This window comes from Grosmannia clavigera, assembly GCF_000143105.1.
Source record: "Grosmannia clavigera kw1407 unplaced genomic scaffold GCSC_113, whole genome shotgun sequence".
Taxonomy (NCBI): Eukaryota; Fungi; Ascomycota; class Sordariomycetes; order Ophiostomatales; family Ophiostomataceae; genus Leptographium; species Leptographium clavigerum.
Genome location: NW_014040831.1, coordinates 2,547,355 through 2,570,143, shown reverse-complemented (window position 1 = coordinate 2,570,143; position 22,789 = coordinate 2,547,355). Strand labels below are relative to the sequence as shown.

The 22,789-nt window shown below is 55.9% G+C and overlaps 9 protein-coding genes across 9 annotated transcripts; 3 read left to right on the top strand and 6 right to left on the bottom strand.

Annotated features, from left to right (window-relative positions):
• Positions 1-84: 84 nt before the first annotated feature.
• On the top strand, positions 85-1,637 carry CMQ_3383 (chlorohydrolase family protein; the record flags this gene model as incomplete). The annotated part of the gene is made up of 2 exons (XM_014319321.1): positions 85-337; positions 400-1,637. The coding sequence occupies 2 exons, from the start codon at positions 85-87 to the stop codon at positions 1,635-1,637; spliced, it is 1,491 nt and encodes a 496-aa protein (XP_014174796.1).
• A 482-nt stretch (positions 1,638-2,119) lies between these two features.
• On the bottom strand, positions 2,120-3,253 carry CMQ_3314 (bzip transcription factor; the record flags this gene model as incomplete). Its single annotated transcript, XM_014319252.1, has 1 exon — positions 2,120-3,253. One exon carries the CDS (start codon positions 3,251-3,253, stop codon positions 2,120-2,122), a length of 1,134 nt encoding a protein of 377 aa, XP_014174727.1.
• Positions 3,254-4,435: 1,182 nt separating this feature from the next.
• Positions 4,436-5,315, bottom strand: CMQ_3897 (uncharacterized protein; the record flags this gene model as incomplete). The annotated part of the gene is made up of 2 exons (XM_014319835.1): positions 4,436-4,643; positions 4,810-5,315. The coding sequence occupies 2 exons, from the start codon at positions 5,313-5,315 to the stop codon at positions 4,436-4,438; spliced, it is 714 nt and encodes a 237-aa protein (XP_014175310.1).
• Positions 5,316-5,867: 552 nt separating this feature from the next.
• Positions 5,868-9,053, bottom strand: CMQ_3679 (sister chromatid cohesion factor; the record flags this gene model as incomplete). Its single annotated transcript, XM_014319617.1, has 1 exon — positions 5,868-9,053. The coding sequence occupies one exon, from the start codon at positions 9,051-9,053 to the stop codon at positions 5,868-5,870; it is 3,186 nt and encodes a 1,061-aa protein (XP_014175092.1).
• Positions 9,054-9,932: 879 nt separating this feature from the next.
• CMQ_4120 (apses transcription factor) lies at positions 9,933-11,511 on the bottom strand (the record flags this gene model as incomplete). Its single annotated transcript, XM_014320058.1, has 3 exons — positions 9,933-9,966; positions 10,020-11,259; positions 11,445-11,511. The coding sequence occupies 3 exons, from the start codon at positions 11,509-11,511 to the stop codon at positions 9,933-9,935; spliced, it is 1,341 nt and encodes a 446-aa protein (XP_014175533.1).
• A 1,458-nt stretch (positions 11,512-12,969) lies between these two features.
• On the top strand, positions 12,970-14,514 carry CMQ_3696 (Rho-GDP dissociation inhibitor; the record flags this gene model as incomplete). The annotated part of the gene is made up of 4 exons (XM_014319634.1): positions 12,970-13,066; positions 13,735-14,204; positions 14,265-14,313; positions 14,384-14,514. The coding sequence occupies 4 exons, from the start codon at positions 12,970-12,972 to the stop codon at positions 14,512-14,514; spliced, it is 747 nt and encodes a 248-aa protein (XP_014175109.1).
• Positions 14,515-14,989: 475 nt separating this feature from the next.
• On the bottom strand, positions 14,990-16,042 carry CMQ_3989 (serine/threonine-protein phosphatase; the record flags this gene model as incomplete). Its single annotated transcript, XM_014319927.1, has 2 exons — positions 14,990-15,942; positions 16,027-16,042. The coding sequence occupies 2 exons, from the start codon at positions 16,040-16,042 to the stop codon at positions 14,990-14,992; spliced, it is 969 nt and encodes a 322-aa protein (XP_014175402.1).
• A 2,636-nt stretch (positions 16,043-18,678) lies between these two features.
• On the top strand, positions 18,679-19,682 carry CMQ_3597 (short chain dehydrogenase reductase; the record flags this gene model as incomplete). Its single annotated transcript, XM_014319535.1, has 4 exons — positions 18,679-19,326; positions 19,378-19,396; positions 19,450-19,581; positions 19,642-19,682. 4 exons carry the CDS (start codon positions 18,679-18,681, stop codon positions 19,680-19,682), a joined length of 840 nt encoding a protein of 279 aa, XP_014175010.1.
• A 1,910-nt stretch (positions 19,683-21,592) lies between these two features.
• Positions 21,593-22,652, bottom strand: CMQ_4131 (uncharacterized protein; the record flags this gene model as incomplete). Its single annotated transcript, XM_014320069.1, has 3 exons — positions 21,593-21,625; positions 22,481-22,541; positions 22,609-22,652. The coding sequence occupies 3 exons, from the start codon at positions 22,650-22,652 to the stop codon at positions 21,593-21,595; spliced, it is 138 nt and encodes a 45-aa protein (XP_014175544.1).
• Between the last annotated feature and the right edge of the window lie 137 nt (positions 22,653-22,789).

Here is a 22,789-nt window from a genome sequence, read left to right as displayed (position 1 = left end):
CTTTGTTGTGCTTTCAAGCTCTGCAGAAACAGATAAACACAAGCTCAACGGACTTGTACGCAATTCTTGCGTAGAATCAGAGCGATGGCCCCCAAGCAGGTCTTCCTCGGCACATTCATCCATGCCACGGCGCTCGACAAGCTCGAGTACCTGCATGACACGGCGGCAGCAGTGGATGAGGCCGGCACGATCGTAGCCGTGGAGACAGCATCGACAACGGCAGACGACAATGGCACGGCCTGGGTGCAGTCGGTGCTGCTGCCGCGGCTGGGCTGGACGGACGACGTGCACATCACGGTCGGCCGGCCCGGACAGTTCTTCTTTCCGGGGTTCATAGGTATGTGCAGCTATGCAGTCCTTCAGCCGTTTTCGACGTCATTCATCAGTCTGACAGACCAGACACACATCTGCATGCGTCACAATATCCCAACGTCGGCATCTTTGGCAAGTCGACGCTGCTGGACTGGCTGAACAAGTACACGTTCCCGCTAGAAGCATCGCTGGCCGACCTGGGCAAGGCACGACAGGTATACGGGCGATGCATCCGCAAGACTCTGGCCCACGGCACGACGACGGCGGCCTACTACGCGACGGTGGATGTGGCGGCGACGAACCTGCTGGCGGACCTGTGTCTGGAGGCGGGCCAGCGGGCGCTGGTGGGACGGGTGTGCATGGACCAGCTCAGCCCGGCGTTCTACCGGGACGAGTCGCCAGCAGCAGCCGAAGCAGCAACGCGGGCGTGCATTGCCCACATCGAGAACGTGGACCCGGAGTTCCGGCTGGTGCGGCCGGTGATCACGCCGCGGTTTGCGCCCAGCTGCACGGCCGATCTGATGGACCGACTTGGGCGGCTGCACGCCGAGACGAAGCTGCCGGTGCAGACGCATATCAGCGAGAACGTGAGCGAGATCGCGCTGGTGCGCGAGCTGTTCACGGGCACGGTGCCGCCAGTCGACGACGGCGAGACGGACGAGCACGGTCGGCCGAGCAAGACGGTGACGTATGCCGGCGTCTACGACCACTTTGGACTGCTGACGGACCAGACGATTCTGGCCCACGCCGTGCACCTGTCCGAGGCCGAAGCAGCGCTGATCCGGCAACGCGGCAGCAAGGTCAGCCATTGCCCGTGCAGCAACAGCGCGATCACGTCGGGTGCCGCCCGTGTCCGCTGGCTGCTGCAGCGCGGCATCGACGTTGGCCTCGGCACCGACATGAGCGGTGGCTACTCGCCCAGCGTGCTCGAGGCCGCGCGTCTGGCCGCCCTGGTTAGCCGCCACGTTGCCATGGGCGGCGACGAGGACGCCAAGCTGTCCGTCGAGGAGGTGCTCTTTCTGGCCACGGCTGGCGGTGCCCGTGTCGTCGGCCTAGGCGATCGTGTCGGCCGCTTCGCACCCGGCTTTGCCTGGGACGCCCAGCTGATCGGGCTCGGCCACGTCGACGCTGACGGCCGCATCGAGCGTGTTGGCGACGACAACGACGACGATGAGGACACCAACGTCGACTACTTTGGCTGGGAGTCATGGGAAGATCGCGTGGCCAAGTGGCTCTTCAACGGCGACGACCGGAACACGAAGAAGGTGTGGGTCAGCGGCCGGCTGGTGCACGACCGTGCCGCCAAGGGCGGTGTGCCGGAGTAGAGGGAGAGGGTCGGATGGGAATGGAAGGCATTCTGTCTTTTGGGAGCATCTACGCTGCAGCTTGGGCAGCTTGGGACATTGCAATTCTGGCTGCTTATAATCTATCTCTTGGATTTCGCCTTACATGTCATCATTTCTCTTTCTCATCTTCTAACCTCCCTTCTTGTATGGCGTTGTATGCCGGATGGGCTGCACGGGACACGAGCACAGGCACAGAGACACAAATAGGAGCTTCAGAGCCGTCAGAATTTGAGACATCTACCACCACATACCATCACATCGCACAGACACGCGCCGCACAAAAAATCATGCTTGTTTCTGCCTATTGGCCATGGTCCCGGATACTAAAAGCACAGCAGAAAGACGAGAATCAGGAGACTAAGATATCGAGCAACCCAGACAAAGTCCCCAGCAAAATCCATCCTCGCGGAAACAGCCAAAGAACCAGATTGGAAACCCAGCATACACCTGTTCTCGGGCCATCAAGAAGGAGTGCTCGCTCGTTCAACCCCACATAGTGTCGCGCTGATCGTCATCCATAAATATGTCTCCATCTTGCTGGTCATCCATGGCGGGCTCCTCTTCCTTAAACGTCCTAGTCCGAAACAGTCTTGCTGGCCGCGTTGCATCTGTCTGCGGCCCTGTCCACGATCGTTCGTCTCATGCCGCTTCTGGTACTCATCGCTCTCGTCATCCTCGTCGTCCTCGTCGTGCTCTTCCTTGAGTATAACCCCGTCTGCAGCATTTGCACGGACAGCTTTCTTGCGCAAATCAGTCAGCTGCTTCTGCGTGTGGTTCAGCCGCTCTCTCAGCTCGGCTGCCTCCTGCTTCAGCGCAACGGCCTGCTCGCTGTAGTCGTCACGCTCGGCAACCAGCTCAGCGATGCGACGCTCGGCAGCCTCGATCCGCTGCACCTTGCGTTGGCGGCTGCGCTTGGCAGCCTCGTTGTTGCGGTCCTTGAGGCGCTGCTCGCGAATACGGTCAAAACGCAGGTTGGCCGCCCGCCGCGCCGCCATCTCTTGTTCCGTGATGCCTTCGGGGAACTCGAGCAGCCGCACCATGCAGGCCTCCAGGGCCGACTTGTTGCGCGCCTGCTCGCAGTAGCGCAGCCGCGCTCGCCAGTCGGACAGGTCTGTCGGCGGCTTGCCGTTCTCGTTCTCGTCGTCGTGCTCGTACGCGTGTTCGACTTCCAGCTCGGCACCTTCGATCGACGGCAGCATCGTGCGGTGAAAGCCGCCATGGTACCGACCGGCTACTGCTGACGCAAAAGTCGGCGGCTGGCGATGAAATGGGCCCGGATAGACTTGCTGCGAGCCGTAGGACGGCGTGCGCTGCGGCGACAGCAGCTTCTTCCGTTCGTGATTGTCGTCGCCCACAAAGTGGCCACGAGAACTTGGCGAGCCGGCAAAGACGTCGGCTCCGCGGCCGAGACCACCTCGAGCCGACGGCGGGCTGGAAAAGATGGCCTCATCTCTGTCAGCAGGAGAGGCCTGGCGCATAAAGTAGCCGCTATTGTCGAATTCGGGCAAGGCCATATGGTGGCCAGAGGAAGATGAGACAAGGTCGCGGGGATCGACATCGGACTCCTCAGCCTCGGCGTGATTATAAATAACCATGCCGGCACTTGTGGCAAGCCCTGCTCGCGGGCCGTCGGGTAACGATGCTTGTTTGATAAGAATAGTGAAAGGGCGTCCGACGGAAGCAAGGGGGCTGGATACGGTGTCAAGGGAGAAGAAAAAGGGAGTTGGCAACGGGAGCGGTATAAATACTCGTGAGCTGGAGTAAGGGCGAGAGAGGAAGGGACAGGAGGTCGAGCAAAGGCCAGGGAAGAAAATGCAAAATGGAGAGGAAGTCGGGATCAAGCTCTCTGTGGCGAGCCCGAAACTGCAGGCAAAATGCGTTGTCACGGACTCTCAATACAGGCTTCAATGGTTTTCCTCGGATTTCTGTCTTGGTTTCTTTGGTTTGTTCCCGCCTTCTCTGTTTCCTCGCGAAGCCATTGTTGTTTCCTATTGAGCAGAGCTTTCATGGCATTTAGGGAACACAACAAAGGGCGGTAGGCGCCCCTATTTCGGCCTGACTCAATAAACATGACTGACTGAATACGGCCGTTGCTGTTTCATGTGACCAGGTATACAATGGCACGGAACGGCACAGGAAGGGCCGAGCTTGCTATTGTGGCGCTTTAGCGGGAGAGGTGCGATAGCCGGAGAGCGATGGGTGACGTAGTGGAAACAACGAGGGCGAACAGGATGCAGAAGTGAAGAGTATCTGAGAAGGGCCAGAACACAGACAGACTGTGATTTTTGGGTGAGAAAAACAAAGAGGAGGGGCCAGAGGAGTGCGAATCTCTGTCATTTCAGTATCGCAGGCCATCAGCGAATATCGAATGAGGCGATGAGCGACACGAAGAAGCGAGAAAGCAGAGAAAGCCATGATGCGGTGGAGGGAGGACAAGAGGCCGCGGAAAGCACATGGGAAGCGGCTGAGGCAGCCAGCACCATGGAGACAGAACGGCGTGACAAGATTGTGACAGCGGCAGGCCAAGAGTGACGCAAGCAAGGGCTTTTAGCCAGAAGTCGAGGAACAGTCCCAGACGGTCATATGGCACAGGCTCCTCCTTTCTGCGAGCTTGTAATTCAAACCGTGTTTTCTTTTTACATACCAACACCGAATTGCGGCAAACATCATTCCCACACAACAGTCATAAAGCCCGCTATATTCCTACGTCGAAGCGAAAAGCCCAAAGAAACGTGCAGCGATGAGATCGGTATCTGATGCGAGGAATCCCCCGAGGCCTATCGACTGTAGGCCGGCGGCTGCTGGATCGGCTGCGACGGGTGCTGGTATGACTGATAGGACGGCTGATATGGTGGAGCGGGGACAAACGCAACCGGGGGTTCTTTATCGTGACCGGGCAGTTGGTCGAGCTCCGTTTGTGAGGGAGCCTTGGATTCTCGGACACAGGCACGAAAGAAGATGACGAGGTGAATGATGCAGAGGATCCTGGAGGGTTAGCGGGAGGGAACAGAGAAGAGGAAAGGAAAGAAAATTAAAGAAACAAAAAAGAAGAAAAGAAAGAAGAAAAGAGAAAAAAAACAAGAAAGAAGAATAAAGAAAGAAGAAAAGAGAGAAGAAAAAAAAGAAGTATAGACACAACCGACGGACTCACCAGACGAGCGCCCCGAGGCCGGCACACGTTCCCAGAGCGGCGCCCTTTTTCCTGGCGTTGCGGCTGAGCACGGCGCATGTGTTCGCCTCGACCCCGTCGCCATCGCCGTCTTCGCAGACGGCGTGCAGCCAGGCCGACGCGACCGATGCCGCCCAGGTCCAGGCGGCCAGCCAGAAGCCGGCCGAGACGACGCAGGCCAGGACGGCGAGCGGATGGGCCAGGCGCAGGCCGCCGGGGTGACGCCGCTCCAACCACGTCAGCAGGCCGCCGAGCAGCAGCGTCTTGGTGGCAACCAGAACAAGCAGCACGGCCGTACCATCATAGCTGATGTAGCCGGTCTCGGTGTAGCCGTCACGGTCCAGAGCTGCGGCTATGGCGTGCGACACGGCCATGGCCAGGGCGGCCAGACTGAGCACGGCCAGCGACAGGACGGCGATGGCAGCTCGTAGGACGAGCAGGACGGCGGGATGGCCGGCCAGCCGGTCAGCCGAGAGGAGTCCTGCCATGGGGAGGGCGGAGAAAAGAAAAGGGAAAGGGAAAAGAAGCCAAAAAGGGGTCAAAGATGGAGAACTTGGGCGACAAGTCCGCTCGAACAAACTCATACACAACTAAGCCAGACCACAACCCAAACAAGACTGCCACAACAGACGGATCGCCTGCTCCCTATATACACGCCAGCCAGCCTGCGACGGCCGGCTGCCAGACCCATCCCACAACACAGCCGGTCTCAGACTGCTCCTGGCAATTCGGCCATTCGTGGGCCATCATTCCACAGGCGGCTCCTCCTGGCTGCTCGTCCACCAGTCCCAGCCACAGCCAGAAATAGACTGGTCCGTCAACACAGCAGGACCACGACCGCCTATCTGCGTGATTCTTGCTCCTCTGCCAAGACGTCGCCGGCGTCTAGTTCCGCGCTGCTGATTGGTTGGTGATTCCATCACAGCGGCTGCGTACGGCACGTGATCCAAGGGTTGCTACCATCCAAACATCCTGTTCTCGCAGCCACTACTCTCATAGAATCCATTCATACGTTCCATGCGTCCATTCGTCTCCCTCCCTCACAAGCCCCGCACAAACTCCTCCACCGTGATCGGCTTCCGTACCGCGTTGTTCAGCCCTTCGTGAAACGTCACCCAAACCCGTCCACCCGCCTTAGTCACGTGACCCCCATCGTTGTCCCTTCCATTCGTCTCGCTGCTTCTGCTCGCGTTGGATGCAGCCATGACGACGATGCGGCCGAAGAAGTCACGCTTGACCGCGACGCCGTCTGCTGCGGCTGTATCGGGCAGACTCTTCTTCACGGTCGCCACCGCCGCCATCGTCTGGCTCTCTCCCGCCGGCCTTCCCGCCTGGAAGCGGGCCTGCCTCGCCTGCATCTCCCGCTGGGCTAACGTCCGGCGCAGCTCCTGGTCCAGCACCTGGCGCACGGCATAGCGTGTCGGCATGCTGCCGCTCGGCAGCAGTAGCGTCCCGGCCGTCTCGAACGCGGCCAGCGAGTCGATGTCGGGCTCCATCCGGTACACCCATTGCGGCCGTGCTGCCACTGATGGATTAGTCATCACGGTCTCCTCCTCCAACATCCCTCGTCGCAGCGAGATGCCCAGCTCGGCCAACACCTCGGCCGCCCGGCGCACCAGCACCCGTTCGCCCTCCCGTCGCACGCTCGCCACCGACGTCATCCCATTCTTGACACCGCCTCCGCCTCCGTTGCCACTGCCACTGCCGCTGCCACTGCTCACGTTCACCAGCACCGGCTTCACGTCGGGCGACACCAGTCGCACCAGATACGGCAGAAAGTCGACCGCCACGTCCTCAGCACTTCGCAGTGCCCGCAGCAGCGACGGTGGCAGCTGTGCCTGGATCGCCTGCAGTGCTGCCCGGCTCTGCTTCTCGGCCTCGCGTGCCGCAAAGTCGGCTCGTGGCCCGCTGAACACCGATGCTGTCGAGCTGCCCCCATCTGCTCCCTCACCCGCTGGCATGTGGCGCCGTGACGTCGCAAACAGCTCGTGACATGCCAGCACCGGCTGGCTCGTGTACGCCATCAGCTCCCACTCCTGGCTGCCAAACACCCGCCGCGAGCACAGATCGTGGAAGTGCAGCCATTCGTATGCTGAGTCCGGCTTGCTGAGGTACAAGTCGTCGTTGAATTCCCGGTTTGGATACTCCGCAAACACCTCCGTCATGATCCGGTCCACGTCGCCGCTCGTTTCCACCATCTCGCGCAGCCGCTGCTGACACGTCCATCCGCTGCCGCCACCCGTCTTTGGAAACCCGCCGCCTTCCTGGAAGACCCGACTGACAATCTCCCGCACACCTCCTCGTCCTAATCCTCGCGCTCCCACACCGCCACCGCCGCCACTGCCGTGTGCCATGTCTGCCATCACGTTCTGGTTCACCCACTGCCGTGTCAGCTGTGGTCTGGCCGAGTCTGTCATCGCTCGCAGTCGTCGAGCCACCCACTCCCCCACAACCATCACTCCTCGCAGATCGCCTTCGGCCGTGCTCTCTGTTCCGCGTCGCGACTCCTGTCCGTCTGCTCCCATCCCCCATGCTGCCTCGCACAGCTTGCGCGCCGCCTCCTTCTCGCATGTGATGCCCTCCTTCTCAAAGATGCTCTTCAGTCGCACTACTACCGTCTCTGCTGACGGCTTGCCCACGTGCACCACTTCTGCCAGTCCCGACTGTCGCAACGGCCGCAAAGCTGGGTGGTACACGTCATTGCAGATCAGGATCAGCGGCCGCTTCTGCCGGAAGTCGTCCTTCTTCCGCTTGTTCCCTGTCGTCGCTGCTGTCGCCGACCCGCTATTTCGCTGGTCCACCAGCACCAGGTCCATCAGCGCCTTGACGAATCCGCCCTCGCCCGTCGCTCCGCTGCCGCCCACCGCTCCGTCCACCTCGTCCACGATCACACACACTGGTCGCGCTACCTTGGCCGGACCTGTCCTCTCTACCGCTGCAGTCGACGCTGCCAGCAGCGAAAATCCTCCCGTCCCGGCTCCCGCTGCTTTGGCCTTGGTCACTGGTCGCGATGTCACGTGTTCAATGGTCTTGACGCTTTCCGTCCCCAAACTCGTCCGGATCCGTCCGTTGACCACGTCCCGGCTGCGATCGTCGCTCGCATTGATCTCCAGAACATCGTAGCCCGCCTGCCGCGCACACACGTGTGCCAGCGTCGTCTTGCCCAGCCCTGGCGGCCCCGTTAGGATCAGGATCTTGCGGTGTGCTCTCTCCTCGTTACCCGCCTGCTGCTGCTGCCCGTCCAGCGCCCCGCTGCCACTGCTGCTATGGACGCTGTTGCCTGGCCGCCGCCGTCCCTTGGCTGCGTGCGGAAACACCACCGCGTCCCACCGCTTGAGCCACTTCAGCACCAACCGGTTGGTCAGGTCATCACCCACAAGATCCATGAAGCTGCGCGCCCGGTATTTCTCCGTCCACAGCATCGTCGATCGCTTCTTCTTGCTCTTCTTCGACCCGTCTCCGTCCATCTGCCGCCCAACCGAGTGTATTGGCAGAGCGGTAGACGGTCTCGTCGACATCGCGTCGGGCGACTGCGCTCGCGCCTGCTCTTGCTCTCGCCGCTCCCTGTCCTTCTTCTCCCCAATCTCCTTCTGCGCTCCATCAATCAGCTCGTGGATGTCGATGCCATAGAAGCTCCGCTTGGCTCGCCCTTCTTTCGTGCGCGACCGTGCTGCCACCATCGCCTCGTATGGCACCACTTTCTGGACTCTCCGCTCGCGCATCGGTATCGACTTCCCGGAGCACGTCTGCACACGAAACCGCCGTGGCGCCTCTGGCTCGAGCAGCATGTCGCCTGGTCCGGACCTGAACAGCAGATCGTACCGGTCTTCCTCGCCAAGCTGCTCGTGGGACTCTTCCAAGACCACCTGGGCGTCCGGAATGGACCTGTCGTCTAGTATGTTGGCTGTGTCAAGTATGTCTGTCGTCGTCGGCGCCAGCTCGCTTTCGGCTGCCGGTCCGCCCAAGAGTGAGGCTATGCCAGATTCGCCTGGCTCCTGGTGCAGTTCACTGCTGCTTTCATGCTCCAGCATCCGCTTCTTGGCTGGCGGTGGTAGAATGCCTTCCACTCCCTTCTCCTGGCCGCTGCCCTCTTCTTCCGAGTCCGAGTCATCGTCCACGAAACCGCCCACCGCCCGCTTTCGCTGTCCCGTCGCTGTGTCCATTGCTGGCACCGAAGATGCTCCAAGCGAGAATCCGCCGGCAGGCTGTGGAGCTGTCGCAAGCATTGTGCGTAGGGGGGGATATTTTCGCAATTCGTTTGCCCACACAAAGAAAGACCAAAATCAGTTATACAAGGATCAAGCAAGTCCGTCTTGGGGCATCGTGACAGCGTCGTGGTATCCCGCCGTTCATGTGCTGTCAGCGTTTTGTTGTCTTGCTCCTTAGGGTTTGGGTTAGAGCGGGACGGCACTTCCGTTCAGACGCGTAGAATAGAATCCTAGACGCGTCCCACTTACACGAACCAATCCGTAAGGGCCAGATCATGTGATCGATCACGTGAAACACCAAATAAAAACACATCTCAGCTCGACACCCTGTACTCAGTAAACTGCCTGCCGAACTGGTGGAGGCGACTCCATCTACTCGTACAGTCTGCCCACACGACTGCGCACACTTGCATCTTCAGTGGGAAATGTGGATCTTTGCTTCTAGAGTTGCTCTAGATATGTAGTTTGAGGTGAGGGAGTAAGTAGGCCAAGAAAACTTGAACAGCAAGGTTCGTATCCTCTCAGCCTCCAGATCATGCAAAGGGAAAAGACAGCCAAAGAACTCCTGCGTGACGAGCGGAAGTCTTCGGCGGCCTGAGGGGTATGTCCAAAATAAAACAGCACGAGGCAAAGATAAACAAGAGAACAAAGTATCGACAGCGTTATGGAGAAACAACAGATCGAAACAGGAGAAAATGTAGGCACTGTGGAGGGAAGCCAAAACACCCAAGACTGGCGAGTGCTGGAGAAAAGTCGGGCAGAATTAAAAGACGGGAAAATGGAAAGCAACACAGAAACTCCGAATTCAAAAGCGACCTCTTCCACCGTCACCACGCCCCCCCCCCCTTTTCATTAATAAAATAACCCTGGTCCTGTATCCTCTCCGTTTGCTCGCAATTATAACATGCCCATTACAAAGGGAACAAGAGCACTGCAAATGGTTAGTCATCAGTCAGACTGGGCTTGGGTGGCGAAGAAACCTACCCAACGGCAATGGTGGCGCCCACGCCCAAAAGTGCTCGTTTCCGCACACGTTCCTTGCGCAGCTGCACCTCCGTCTTGACCTTCTTTGCTCTTGGCTGCTCTGACGGGTGCGCCTCGCTACCATCTGCCGCATTGTCATTTGCGCTCGTCGCCTCTTCTGCGACTTCCTCTGCCTTGCGCTTGCCCTTCTGGCTCGAGCTGGAAGCCCCGGCCTCGTCTGCGGCGGCCCGGACCATTTCCTTTGCTTCGGCCAAGGCACGTGCTGACTCGCCAGGTGACGGCGGCACGCCGAGGAGAAGCGGGTTCAGGGCGGCAAAGGCATAGTCGGGCCTGGTCTCAAGCTTGACCTCGGGCTTGGCTTCAACCTTGACATCCTTCTCGACCGCAGCCTTTGCCTTGGCCGACTTGGTCGACCTGGTCGGCTTGACGACGTCTTCCTCCTCTACGGACGGCAGGATAACGTGCGGCTCCTTTGCTGCTGACGAGTCGCCGTTTGTGAGGCCAGCAGACAACGGCACTGGAGTGCTTTCGGTGCTAGCAACAGATGCCTCAGAAGCCTGTGAAACAGAGGCAGAGGCAGCAGCAGCAGCAGCAGCGGCGGCGGCGGCGGCGGCGGCAGACTTGGTAGTCCTCTTGCGAGGGCTGGCAATAGCACGCGGCTTCGTTGCAACCGATTTAGTGGGACTAGCAGAGCGACGGGACCGAGTGTTGCGCGCGACAGAGGTTGGTGTGGGTGGAACGAGAGACGGGTGGTTTAGGGCGAGCTTGGGAGGCGCCTTGGGAGCCTTCTTGTTCGGGCTGCCAGGAGGCGGAGTGTAGGGAATTTCGGTGGCATCGAGCAGGGCGCGGATCCAAGGGACGATGCCATAGTCCTCTGCCAACACGAGAGCGGCTTCGGGCGGAACCCAAAGGTTGCCGGCAGTCTCTTCCAAGCTCGTGGTTGGGCGAGACTTGATGTACCGGCGCTCTTCCTCCTCGTCTTCAATCTCGGCATAGGGGAAGGTGGCGCGGAACATGCCCGTGGCAGACACATAGCCGTCACTGCTGCGACGCATCAAGAAGTAGCTGTTCGGGCTCGGCTTGAAGATGCCGGACACGATGCCCTTGGGCAGAGGTGCGCGGAGATGTGCATAGTCGAAGTCAGTGACAGTGCTGCGATCATTGCCGGTCGGCGCGGCAGCAACCAGACGCGACGAAAGCGGTGTCTGACCAAGACGGCGACGCGCAACGAGATCCTCGTCTGCAGAGAGGAGCCGAATTGGTAAGCGGTGTGAACGTCTCAACGGTGTCTTCCGCTCTCTGCACAGCTCAACGTCCTGTTCACGAGGTCCGCCGAAGAAGGGGAAAATCGCATGACAGAACAGCCCAGTGGGGGTGCTGTCCTTTCAGAGTGGGAGAGCGGGAAGAAAGAGGGGGATAACTAACGATCGGGAACGTCCTCGACAAGGAGGCTGTTCTTCCGTGCGGGAAGCACTCTGTTGATGGGAGACATTTGGAGACCGTACGATACGGGGGCAACGCGGATGCGATTTCGCGTGCAGGAAGAGCTAGAGCGCGTGCGACACTGAGCAAGAAGATGTCGTGTCGCTGTCTGGGCCGCTGGATGGCTGTCGCTATCGCAGGCTGGACGCTGTGGTCGCGAAAGCTTGTCAGCGCGAGACGGGCATCAAGGCGCGATCAGGGCGTACAATGTGCAGGCAAAAACTTACTTTTTGCTGTCGAAAAGGCGGATGTAGCTGGAAAGGAAGGGGGAAAATGCGCGTCGTCGCGACCGTGGGAAAAATGGCAGGGATTGCAAGAGGGAAACTGAGCCGGGTAGCCGGTGGAGCGAGGCAGAAGAAGAAATGAGAACAACTAGTACGGAGTACGAGGATATGTAATAAGATCACGTTAGATACGAGCAGTGAGGAGGGAATGGTTTGGGGCGGGTGGCACCTGTCGCAGAACGCGCGACCTGCGACCAGAGCGGGCCCCCAACTTGGCTTGCTGTACTATTGCTAGCAGGCGGGACTAAGAGCTCGCAGGACGGCACAAGCAAGCATCAACGGTCACAACTGGCATTACTGCGATGCATGCAAGCCATTACGGAATGAATATGCAGAGGACCTTTTTATGGGTTCGGTTAGAGGGAGCTGTTCAGGGGGGCTGGTTAGTCCCACGTGTTTGCGGAGCATGTATTCTCTCACCCAGATAGCGAGTGCTGGTACTTGCACAGTAGCAGAAAGTACATGGTAGGTCTACCTGCACGAAGTACCGTTGAGGCGCAATTTCATTTTGTCCATGCATTCCCGTCGACACACGTGCTTGGCGGCTTACGGGATCTGCCTTATTACTCTGCAACGACCCGAAATCAAGCATCGGCACCGCAGCGCCGTGCCCTGAGGCTCAAACAGCGCGAGAAAGGCACGTTTGGGGGTCAACGTGACCAGAAGGAAAACAGGGGGCCAGCTGTTACTGAGCAACGGATGGTTCCTGCAAAAGCCCCCCCACATCTGGCGACTAGCCTCATCGTGGCTGAAGATATCAAAGAAGACATTCCCACTTGGCTTCCGAGGACAGCGACACAGATGTTGACGTCCGAGAGGTGTCCACCAGGACCGGACCACCAGGACGCGCACACTCGATGCCACTCGTGGGATTCGGGGCCGCACGGCCGTCCTGGCTCGACGGCTAGGAGACGCGACTGGACGACAACCAACAGAAGGATGCCCTGTGCTCACCGCCCAATCCTGCAACGGCAGACGTGCTTGCCCCACCAATGCGTGGAGGAAAATCAGGAAGGCACCGAAACAAGGAGACAGCCCCTCACCGGCGGAGTAGATAAATACGGGAACTTCCTTTGCTGAAAGAACCTGGAAATAATAACAGTGAATATACCAATATTGCGTGACCGTTTGCCTCACTTGTCTCTATTTCTTCTTGCTCGACCGAGACCCTCCGTTCCGACAACATGGCTTCCCAAGAACACGACGATGAAATCCACGAGCAGACGCCGGGCTACAAGCTGTCGCAGCCCAAGCAGAGCATCGCCGAATACCAGCAGATGGGTACGTCAGTGTGACTGGGCGGCATCGTCGTGTCTGGCTTGTTGCTTGCCCGCGATCGTTGCATAAATGTGTCGGTGAAAGATAGACGAGAGACGGAAATGGCAGCAGCAGCAGCAGCAGCAGTGGTGGCAGCAATAGCAGCTACAATGACGGCAGGAGCCAGAACCGGCTGGCCGACGGCTGTGACACCTTCCTTGGCCATCCATTCACTTTCCGTCCGAGCCTCTTCTCAGTTCTCCTTCACGTTTGCCTTACATTTGCCTCACCCTGCCACCCACAACCCACCCAACTGTTCGTGCTGTCGCCTGAGCACAGTTGCTTGTCTTTTGACCACGTCCTTCCTCCGATCCGCCACACACTTCCCATCCTCTGTCCTGCCTTTCTCTGCTTTTTTCAGCTGAGCTTCTCATTCTCCCGATCCGCTGCTTTCTGCTTGCCCACGATGAGTGTCTCTGGCGTCTGTGACAGCTCCGTCTCGGTCTCTGTTCCTGCACCGCCCCCACCCTCACCAAGACGCGAGTTTTACTCGCAGTCAAATGTCCCTGTCACGGCCTTTGATCTGGACGAGCTTTTCCGTCTCCTTCGCTGCAAAGCCGACACTGCTTCTGCTGCTGCTGTCTCTCCTCGAAGCACTACTCCTCTCACAATCACCACACCCACACACACAGCCAGTGACCACTTGGTCCTGCATCTCATTGGATCAGATTTGCTGACTTTGGAGGGCAATGGCGGGGACGGCCTAGGCCGAGCTGAGGCAGCCCTGCCCAGCTCGGACCCCAGCCCCAACCCTGGCCACCGCCTGGGCACCAATACAGATGCTGGCGATGAATCTCTCCAGCGGTACAAGCTTTCGCTCGGTCTCGGCGGCGGCACAGACCTCAGCGACCCCAATGATCCCCGCGTCGCCATCATCAAGAGCCTGACGATGGAGTCTCCCGGCCGCGACCCAGTCACGATCGACCTCAGCGTCCCCGGCACCGAGACCACGCTGAAGGACCACCCGTTCACGATCAAGGAGGGTGCTCTCTTCACCATGGTGGCTACATTCAAGGTGCAGCACGAGGTGCTGAGTGGCCTGCGCTATGTCCAGATCGTCAAGCGGAAGGGCATCAAAGTCAGCAAGGACAGCGAGATGATTGTATGGCAGATCTCCTTCCTGGTAATACGTTGACGCGGTCGTGACTGACACTCCACACAGGGAAGCTATGCTCCCAACACTGACAAGCAGCCCCTCTACACAAAGAGATGTAAGTTGTCTGCCCCCCTTTTCCACACACAAACCACGTCGCTTCGTAGCTGACGACCACTGCTTTCTAGTCCAAGAGGACGAGGCACCCACCGGTATGCTCGCCCGCGGCCACTACAGCGCCTTTTCCAGCTTCGTGGACGACGACAAGAAGTCACATCTGGAGTTTGAGTGGAGCTTCGACATCACCAAGGATTGGTAAACGAGTCCGACACGAGGCATGACAGGGCTGGGTCAAACGAGGGCAATAACACGAATAACGATTCATTATTGGCTACCGGTTGGTGCTGGCCACACTGGAGGGGACGAATCGGTTGTCCGAGACGGATGGAACAGGCGAGACGAGTGGGATAATGGCGTGGTATGCTGAGCTATAAATAAACAGAAACACAAAAGTGCTTGACGCATCACGGAAGCAAAGCATTCGTTCATTTCGTGAAGGAGAACAATAATACATATCCTCGCCTAAATGTCAGCCTACCATCGTGCACCATGGTCGCTAAGGAGTGATATAAAAGTGATGCCAGCAATGCGCCAGCAGCAAAATAAGGTATACACACACGGACGAACAAACAGCCCTTTCTCTATGTTCTCTCGTGGGAAATTCAGATAGCAGCAAACGACCTAACATTCGTCCTGCCATTTCTCTAGTCCTCGCCCTCTTCTCCTCGGCCAGCTCAGAGAAAATAGTCTGGCAAGGCATTACCGTCGCCAGTCTTATCGGCGCCGGCGCCGGGCTGCAAATCCTTGTGCATGTCGTTTTCGGGGGCGGCGGCAAAGACGTTGAAGAAGCGCTCGCCGGTATCGCTGACCTCGAGGACGCTGGCCATGTTGCCGCAGCGGTAGCAGTAGTTGGGGGCGCTCCAGACGGTGCTGAGGCGGTCGTCGTAGAGGACCTGGTAGCCCTCCTGACAGAGCTGGTGGGCGCGCAGGATGTGGGACATACCGTTGACGGCGAGGAACTTCTTGACGACCTGAGCGCCGAACTGGTAGCCGGCACCGCGCGGCGAGAGCGAGAACTCGTCGCGGTCGGCATCGGGGTCGGACCAGACGAGATCGGCCATGGGGCCCTCGTGGGGAATCTCGCGGAAGCGGTCGATGATCTTGATCTGGTCGATGGAGTGGATCGACGGCGACAGGCCGCCGTGCACGCAGAAGATCTGGTCGTTGATGACCACGCTGAGCGTCAGAAAGTCAAACATGTCGGTAAAGTGGTGCCACACGCTCGCGTTGCCGTACTTGCGCGCGCACTCGGTGTAGAAGCCGTACGACTGCGTCACGCCGCGGGACTCGTGGTTGCCGCGAATCAGATGCACGCGGTGCGGGTAGCGCAGCTTGAGACACACCAGCAGCGAGATGGTCTCGACGCTGAACATGCCGCGGTCGACGTAGTCGCCCAGGAAGAGGTAGTTGGTGTCCGGACAGTAGCCGCCGATCCGGAAGATCTCAATCAGGTCGTAGAACTGCCCGTGGATGTCGCCCACCACCGTCACCGGTGCCTGCACGTGCACCACATTGCTCTCGCGCATCAGCAGCTCCTTGGCCTTGGCGCAGATCGCCTCGATCACCGACTCGGCCAGCAGCTCGCGCTTGTAGAGGCGCGCAATGCACTCGTCCAGATCGACAGAGGCTGTGTTGGGCTCAGGTCAGAACCTCTTTTCTTTCAACTCCCTCTTTCTTTCAAATCCACACTCTCTCTCTGTGTCCTTCTTACATGGTAGGCTCGGCATCGTGTAGAAGCTGTACTGTTCTCCCTTCGTTCTGATATCGTCCTTCTCCTGTATCTCTTCTTAACCTCGTCTGTCCTCTCAGGTGGAGGATCACAACAATAACGGCTTTGACGGCTACAGACTAGGGCTGGTAGCGCGTTCTCCTATGTATCTGTCGTCGCGAATATTCCGGGTGCTCTGGCGGGCGCTGCTTCTCCCGGCAAAGGACGGCGTGTCTGTTGTCGGGGCTCGTAAAAGAACCCACATATTCAACGATATGCAGGCTGTAGGTTTGGTCGGAGACGTCGTTCACATGGGACAGCGATGATTGTTTGAACACGCGATTATCGAGAAAAGGGTCTATCAAAGTTTGGGACAACAAGATATTCTCGACTGCGGCCGCTCTTCACGTCGTGCCTGGATGTTCTACTTCCCCTCCTTGGGGATTCGCCGCTGTTCTCAATTGACTTGGGCAGTGTTATTAATATTTTTTTAGCCTTTCCCCAACGCATAGAATGTGGACCCAGATGGCAGCACGTGCTTGTGGCAAACCCCACAAGTATATTTGTTATTCGCGTTTCACCCTCCCACTTTTCTTTCAGCAGTACGAAGTACGGAGCTGGCAAAATCGTCTGTTGGGAACCAACATCACTTTATTGAAGGATACGTGACGATACAAAAGCCAAGAAAGTTGAATCCAATGCATCATGAACTGGTCCTGTCTGCTGAGGTGTATTATGGTACTTACTGGGTGGTATTGCTATGTAAATATATATAATGGCACACCCTCGTACAGACTGGGAAGCTCATCCTTCCAGCTGACCTGCCGAGGCACATACTTTGTAGCAATTTTTTTTAGAATTTGCTTGCCTCGTTTCTGCTGTATTGACCCAGCGTAATAACTGGAGAGTAGGCATTTCTCACTGCAGAGTTTATTTGACATAATATCTACACATCTATATTATGGGTGGATTTGTGGTTTGCGATTGCCCTTTCTTATTTTAGCTTGAGTTTTTCATAAGCTATACAAGATCAACGTCTAAGTTGATCTGCAAAAAACGGCTTGTCACACGAGTAGCACTTAATGTTACATGAGAAGACGTCTTACAGCAATATGGCTATCGACTGGGTCGGTCGAAGTTTGCCGGTGATTTGGTCTAGCACATTACCGAAATGAAGCTGAAGGCGTTTGATTGTCTTGATGTCCCGCTCCTGGTTCAAGACATGCGGGCATGATGAATCCCATTATCACGAGCATCACTGACCGCGACTTCATATAGTCTTGGTCGATGATGATGGCGATGCCCTGGTGATCAATTCCCTCATCCTCTTCATCGTTGTCATCACAGCCATTGATCCTTCCAGGGACGTGGTGTGCTGTCTTCCGCGTGTTGGCTGGCTGAACAGTAAGAGGAAATGGGGCAATATATTTCTCTAGGAAACGTTCTCGCATTCACATGGGTATGGCTTGCCAACCCTCGTGGTTATTCTCTATCGAAATTAGTTTCTTCTAACCCTGATGCAAAAACATTCGGTTGAGCCGGTACTCGTCGAGCACGGCGTCTGGACGCTTTCGCTGCAGATATTCCATTAGATGTGAAATCTCTGGAAAACTGTACCCTACAGGTCCAGTGCATGCAATTTATCCTTGATTTCTTTTTCCGTTCCAGCCTTGTATGTCGGTAATTAGATTACGCGTCTTTGCGTTGCCATCTCATCTGACCAGGCTAACCAGTGCTCTCTCAGCTAGTCAGCCAGCCGTTCCACCTGGTTTTACCGTCGCTAGGTGGCGTCCTTTGACGTTGCCTTGTGCGCCGACAAGCCCGACGTCTACAATGTCTTCCGGATTTCATGCCTCCCGACGGTCGTGTAAGTTCCGCCACTGTTTTGGGGTTGCCATGTTTTCCCTCCCAGTCTTCTAGTTTTCCAGTCTTCCTATGCAAAGACAGGTGGCTCTAGTAGTGCCGTGGCCTCACAACCCAGGACCCTGTGCGAGGACAAATTGTGAGGTTATCTAAGACAGTAAGGGTATGAAAGTGAAAGAAGCTCGCGCTTCATGCACCTCGGGCCCGCCTGCATTGTATACGATCATAGCTGCCCACCTGTGGGCTTTCGGTTGCACGACGGTGGCAGTCGCTTGTTGGCTCGTCTGATTGCCGGAAGCATTTGCCAGAACGGATCATTTTCTTACCTCCAGAAATGCCAAAATCCGGTACCCGTCTACGCTGATGCGTTGGTCGGCTGCTTGACCAGTCCAAAGATGCGCATCGCAGCAGCAATGCAGACAACCGATCTGGTGGCTAAGATGACTAATGAGGAAAGGCCGAAGAAGCAGTCCCACTGACCCGTTTGTCGGCTGTCGGGAGGGGGAAAAACAATGGCGCGCTTTTTGACCCGGGTATATGCGTTCGGCATATGGGCTCCTTCTCTGAGGCTGTTTAGGCTGTTTAGGTAGTATGTCTTGCAACCAAAGATCAACCTCACGATAACAGCAATTGAGCCGGAAAATTTGTATCTGCACCACTGATTTTTTCTTCCTCTGTTTTCGTCTCTCCAGATCCCTCTTTGCGTCTTCTCCCGTATCGCTACGCTTCGTTTCTGCTCTATTGCCCTTCCCCTCTATCTGCTATCTGCTAGTTCACAGCCCCTCCTTCACAATGGTTCTCGCAGCTCATCCAAACCCGGACGCTCCTGTCCTCACCCAGTTCTCCCTCGCTGGCAAGACCGCTCTTGTCACCGGTGGAAGTCGCGGCATTGGCCTCGAGGTGGCCAAGGGCCTGGCCGAGGCTGGTGCCATTGTCGCCATCACCTACTCGACCAGTGAGCCGCAAGCGGCCATCGCCGCAATCCAGACGGCTGCAGCTGCCGCATCCTCATCTTCGGCGTCCGTCACGCCTCGCGCCTACAAGTGCGACGTCACCGAGCAGGCTGCTATCGAGGCCGCCGTCGAGGCAGCCGCTCGGGAACTCGGCACCGGTCGCCTTGACATCCTCGTTGCCAATGCCGGCATCAGCGACCACACAACCGCCATCTCCTATCCCGTAGATGCCATGCGCCGCATATTCGATGTCAACGTCAATGGTGCCTTCTGGGCCGCCCAGGCCTCTGCTCGCGTCTTCCAGCGCCAGGTTGCCGCCGGTGGCCGTCCCGGCACCATCATCTTCACTGCCTCCGTCAGCGCCTCGATTACCAACACCCCCCAGCCTCAGGCCGCTTACAACGCCACCAAAGCCGCTCTCGTTCATCTGGCTAAGGGTGTTGCCGTTGAATGGGTAGACTTTGCTCGCGTAAACTGCGTGTCGCCGGTGAGTTTTCCTTCCCGTGTCCATCCTATATAGTCCGACTAACAACCACAGGGATATATTGAAACAGACAGTACGCTACTCACCCGTCTATAAAGGCACCTGATCTTTCAACTAACAAAACAGTGATCGCTACGGTTCGGGAGGACTGGCGCAAGGAGTGGATCCGCCAGATTCCTGGGCGCCGGATGTGCCAGACTGCTGAGCTCAAGGGTATCTACCTTTTCCTGGCCAGCGATGCCAGCAGCTACATGACTGGTGAGCCTCTTCACTCATGCGTTTCTGTGTTCTAGTTGCTATGCTGACAAGTACTTGTAGGAGCTGATCTAATCATCGATGGCGGCATCAGCTTGCCATGATGCACTATATAAGTGCTGCCTTCAGACGGTGCGTAGATCAAGACCGACTAATACCTTCTTACGACCTTTAGACTAGTAGACTGGGATACATGAGTTCTTGGATTTCGTATAAGCAGGTAGTTCGAAGTTATTTCAGCCTAGTCCTTAATCTACGTTCTCCTTCATTAACCATGTGCTCTTCTTTCTATGATGTTTATTCCACAATCGGATACATTTTGTACTGATAGAAAAATATCTTGCATGTTATGTGTCCTGTATAGTGCCAGTGATATAACTATTTCTTGTAATTCGCTCTTAACAACACTTCAAAAATTCCCAACGAGTTCCTTCATCCTTTGTTTCTTCCAAAGTCCCATCTTCCCCCATGACCATTTTCTTCATTATGTTCGCGTGTCGCATTAAAAATATGTACCCACCTTCCGGGTGTCTTCGAACGCAAAAGTACTCGTGCTCCCGGTGATGCTTGACGTCGGCTATGAACTTCCCCTTGCAATCATGACCAATGCAGTTTCCCGACACGCAATTTCGGAAACCCAACCACCCGTCTTTTTCAACGCAGTCCCAGTGGTGTCCACCTCGGGTTGAAGATATCTTCTGAAGCTTCAGGTCGCCATTGCTGACTGAGATAACCAGATTGTTGTCGCCGTGGACTTTGATGATATAAGAGTTTCCGGGCCAAGGAGCGACTTCTTCCTCCATGTTGTTGTATTCCGTCTCCGTTTCCGAGGAATGACTAGGAGTCAACCCGTTCTTGCCGCCGTTATATACTGTCGATGAGACGTCTGTGAAGTCCTGTGACTCGTTCGACCCCATAGCAGGCGCAAATATAATGTCCAAATCAATTCGCTTAGAAGTTGAAGGTTTGCCAGAGCGGGGACGTGTGATAGGCATCATTCACCGGAAACGTAAGCGGGATGAGGGGTATTAAACAGATGTGCAGCAAACGGTCACCTGAAAGCACACGTGATTGATCTCTATGGATTCTGGGCCATTCACAGACAAATAACAAATCGAAAATTCTCGACAACGAATTTCGAGATCTATCCAACGTCCCTTCTGATATCTTGTATATAACTACATAGTTATATATAGTGTGGTAAGAATATGTGTGTTCTGAACAAGGCTCTTGAGCGTTTATTGGTCTAGAGAATCAGTGGAGGTGCCTTCATTGCTACTACGTACTACGTACGGAGTACATAGTAGAAATGAGTTGGCAATCCCACATTCTCCATTTTTACTCAATCCCGGGCAACGCGTCGAGACATTGCCGAGTCAGGAAGAACTAGAATTGCTATGAAATGGCCATAATTGATTTGTGGACACCCCAACTACCAAAAAAGAGGGTAGCTTGATAAAATATCTAGCTAAAGCTTACTATATAAGAGACAGGGTAGCCAATTCTAGCCGAATACATTATACTAACAAACGTGTTTCTCTTGTACATTTCTTTACTCGAGGTTATCAAAGAGCGGGCAAGATCTGGTCCCATTGACCCTGAGCATAAAACATTTTGCACTAGGTAGCAAGTCGAACAGACTTCGGGTGGGTTTCAAAGTTATATGCATGGTAAGATACTAGGAGAGGTAAGTTTAACAGTGGCTTCAAGCATAGAACGTGATAGGAACGAGTTTCAATCTAGCCGATTTCCCCAACGGTGTCTGCATTAGCTGATTTCGATAACGTTAATGTGCCTTATGTGCCTGTCGTTAAAAACCTAAGTTATAGTATACTCTGTTTCTTACCTATTGAGTAAGTATTTCTATCCTGGAAACTATTGTAGTACGAACATCCAAATTGCCAGTTCAGCTAGCTGGACTTGTGTCTGGTTTTATTTTTTGTACTCTCGGATGAAGCCTTACAAATGAAACTACCTTTTTAGTTATCGATGAACGTCAACATCTTACAACCTTTTAGATTCCAGACCTGGCGTGTTTGTCCAGAATCTAGTGATTCTGTCATCAAATTCCTTTGCGGTTACTATCGTAGCTGTACTCGTCTGAGACGGTACCTGTATTGTATGTTGAAGTACCAATAAATCATACCCACCTATGGATGACCGCTGTCCAGATCTGCGAAAGTTTTGTAATAAATCTTCTTCGGAATGTAGCCTATCTCTTTCGTACAGCGAGAAGAAGCAATTATCGACCTAATCAGTTGATCGTTTCGTTCGATCAGGCGTCTGTGTTTACGCACCTCCTGGTAAGCCCCCAAAGCGTCTGTGTCGTCGATCATATCTAGAAGCCGCTCCTTCTCCACAAGAACCAAGGAGTGTTTCATGACAATCTCGACGATGGCAAGGCGAAACTGCTTCGCTGCAGCTGGAGTGCTCGAAAATACGAACTCAGCGGCGTCTAAGAAGGCATCCGTGTTCCAGTGATGAGCCGCAGCTCGCTTAAAATGATCTGTCGCAAAAGTGCAAAGCCTGGGTACATCGTATTTGTCGGCAATTGCAAAAGCCTTGGCATGGATCATGAGGTGGGACGAAGGCGGCATGAGCACCTGGCTTGTTTCATTGTAGCTCGATCGACGGACTCCGGCGCTATTGAACGGGGACGTTGGCATTGGAACTCCCGGCGGAAGAAGCAAATCGTAGCTAAGATGGTAAAAGTAGGTCATCATCAAGTCGACGGCCTCTGGGTCGTCGTCGATCAGTTCAACGACCCCAGTCAAGCTCTCCTATAAAGATGTCAGTAACCCAGCCGGCTGTAGTGCGACGAGCAGGCTCGGCTTACCCTGAACGACCCTCTGCAAACGGCTTTGAAGAAAGCTGATCTTGGACAAATAATAGCCTTGTGTACATTGTAAGTCTTTACGGAGCTCTTGACAACGAGGTCAGAATACGAGCCAGTCTCGAAAAGGCTTTGAATAAGGAGTTAGTCCATTTTGAAGCCAAATCGGGGTCGGCCATTGTCAGGTATCTACCCACAAAGTGAAGGAGTCTCGGAGCTCCGGTACGAGAGGACATGCCATTTTTTTTGAAATGTTTCGGGATGCAGTATTACGGAATGATACTCAAGTGCGCATGCTTGGCGTGTCTTGGCTTGTCTCGGGAGACTGAGTGCCAAAGGCTTTATAGAAGGCGACAAGGCCATGTTGAAAGACATTAT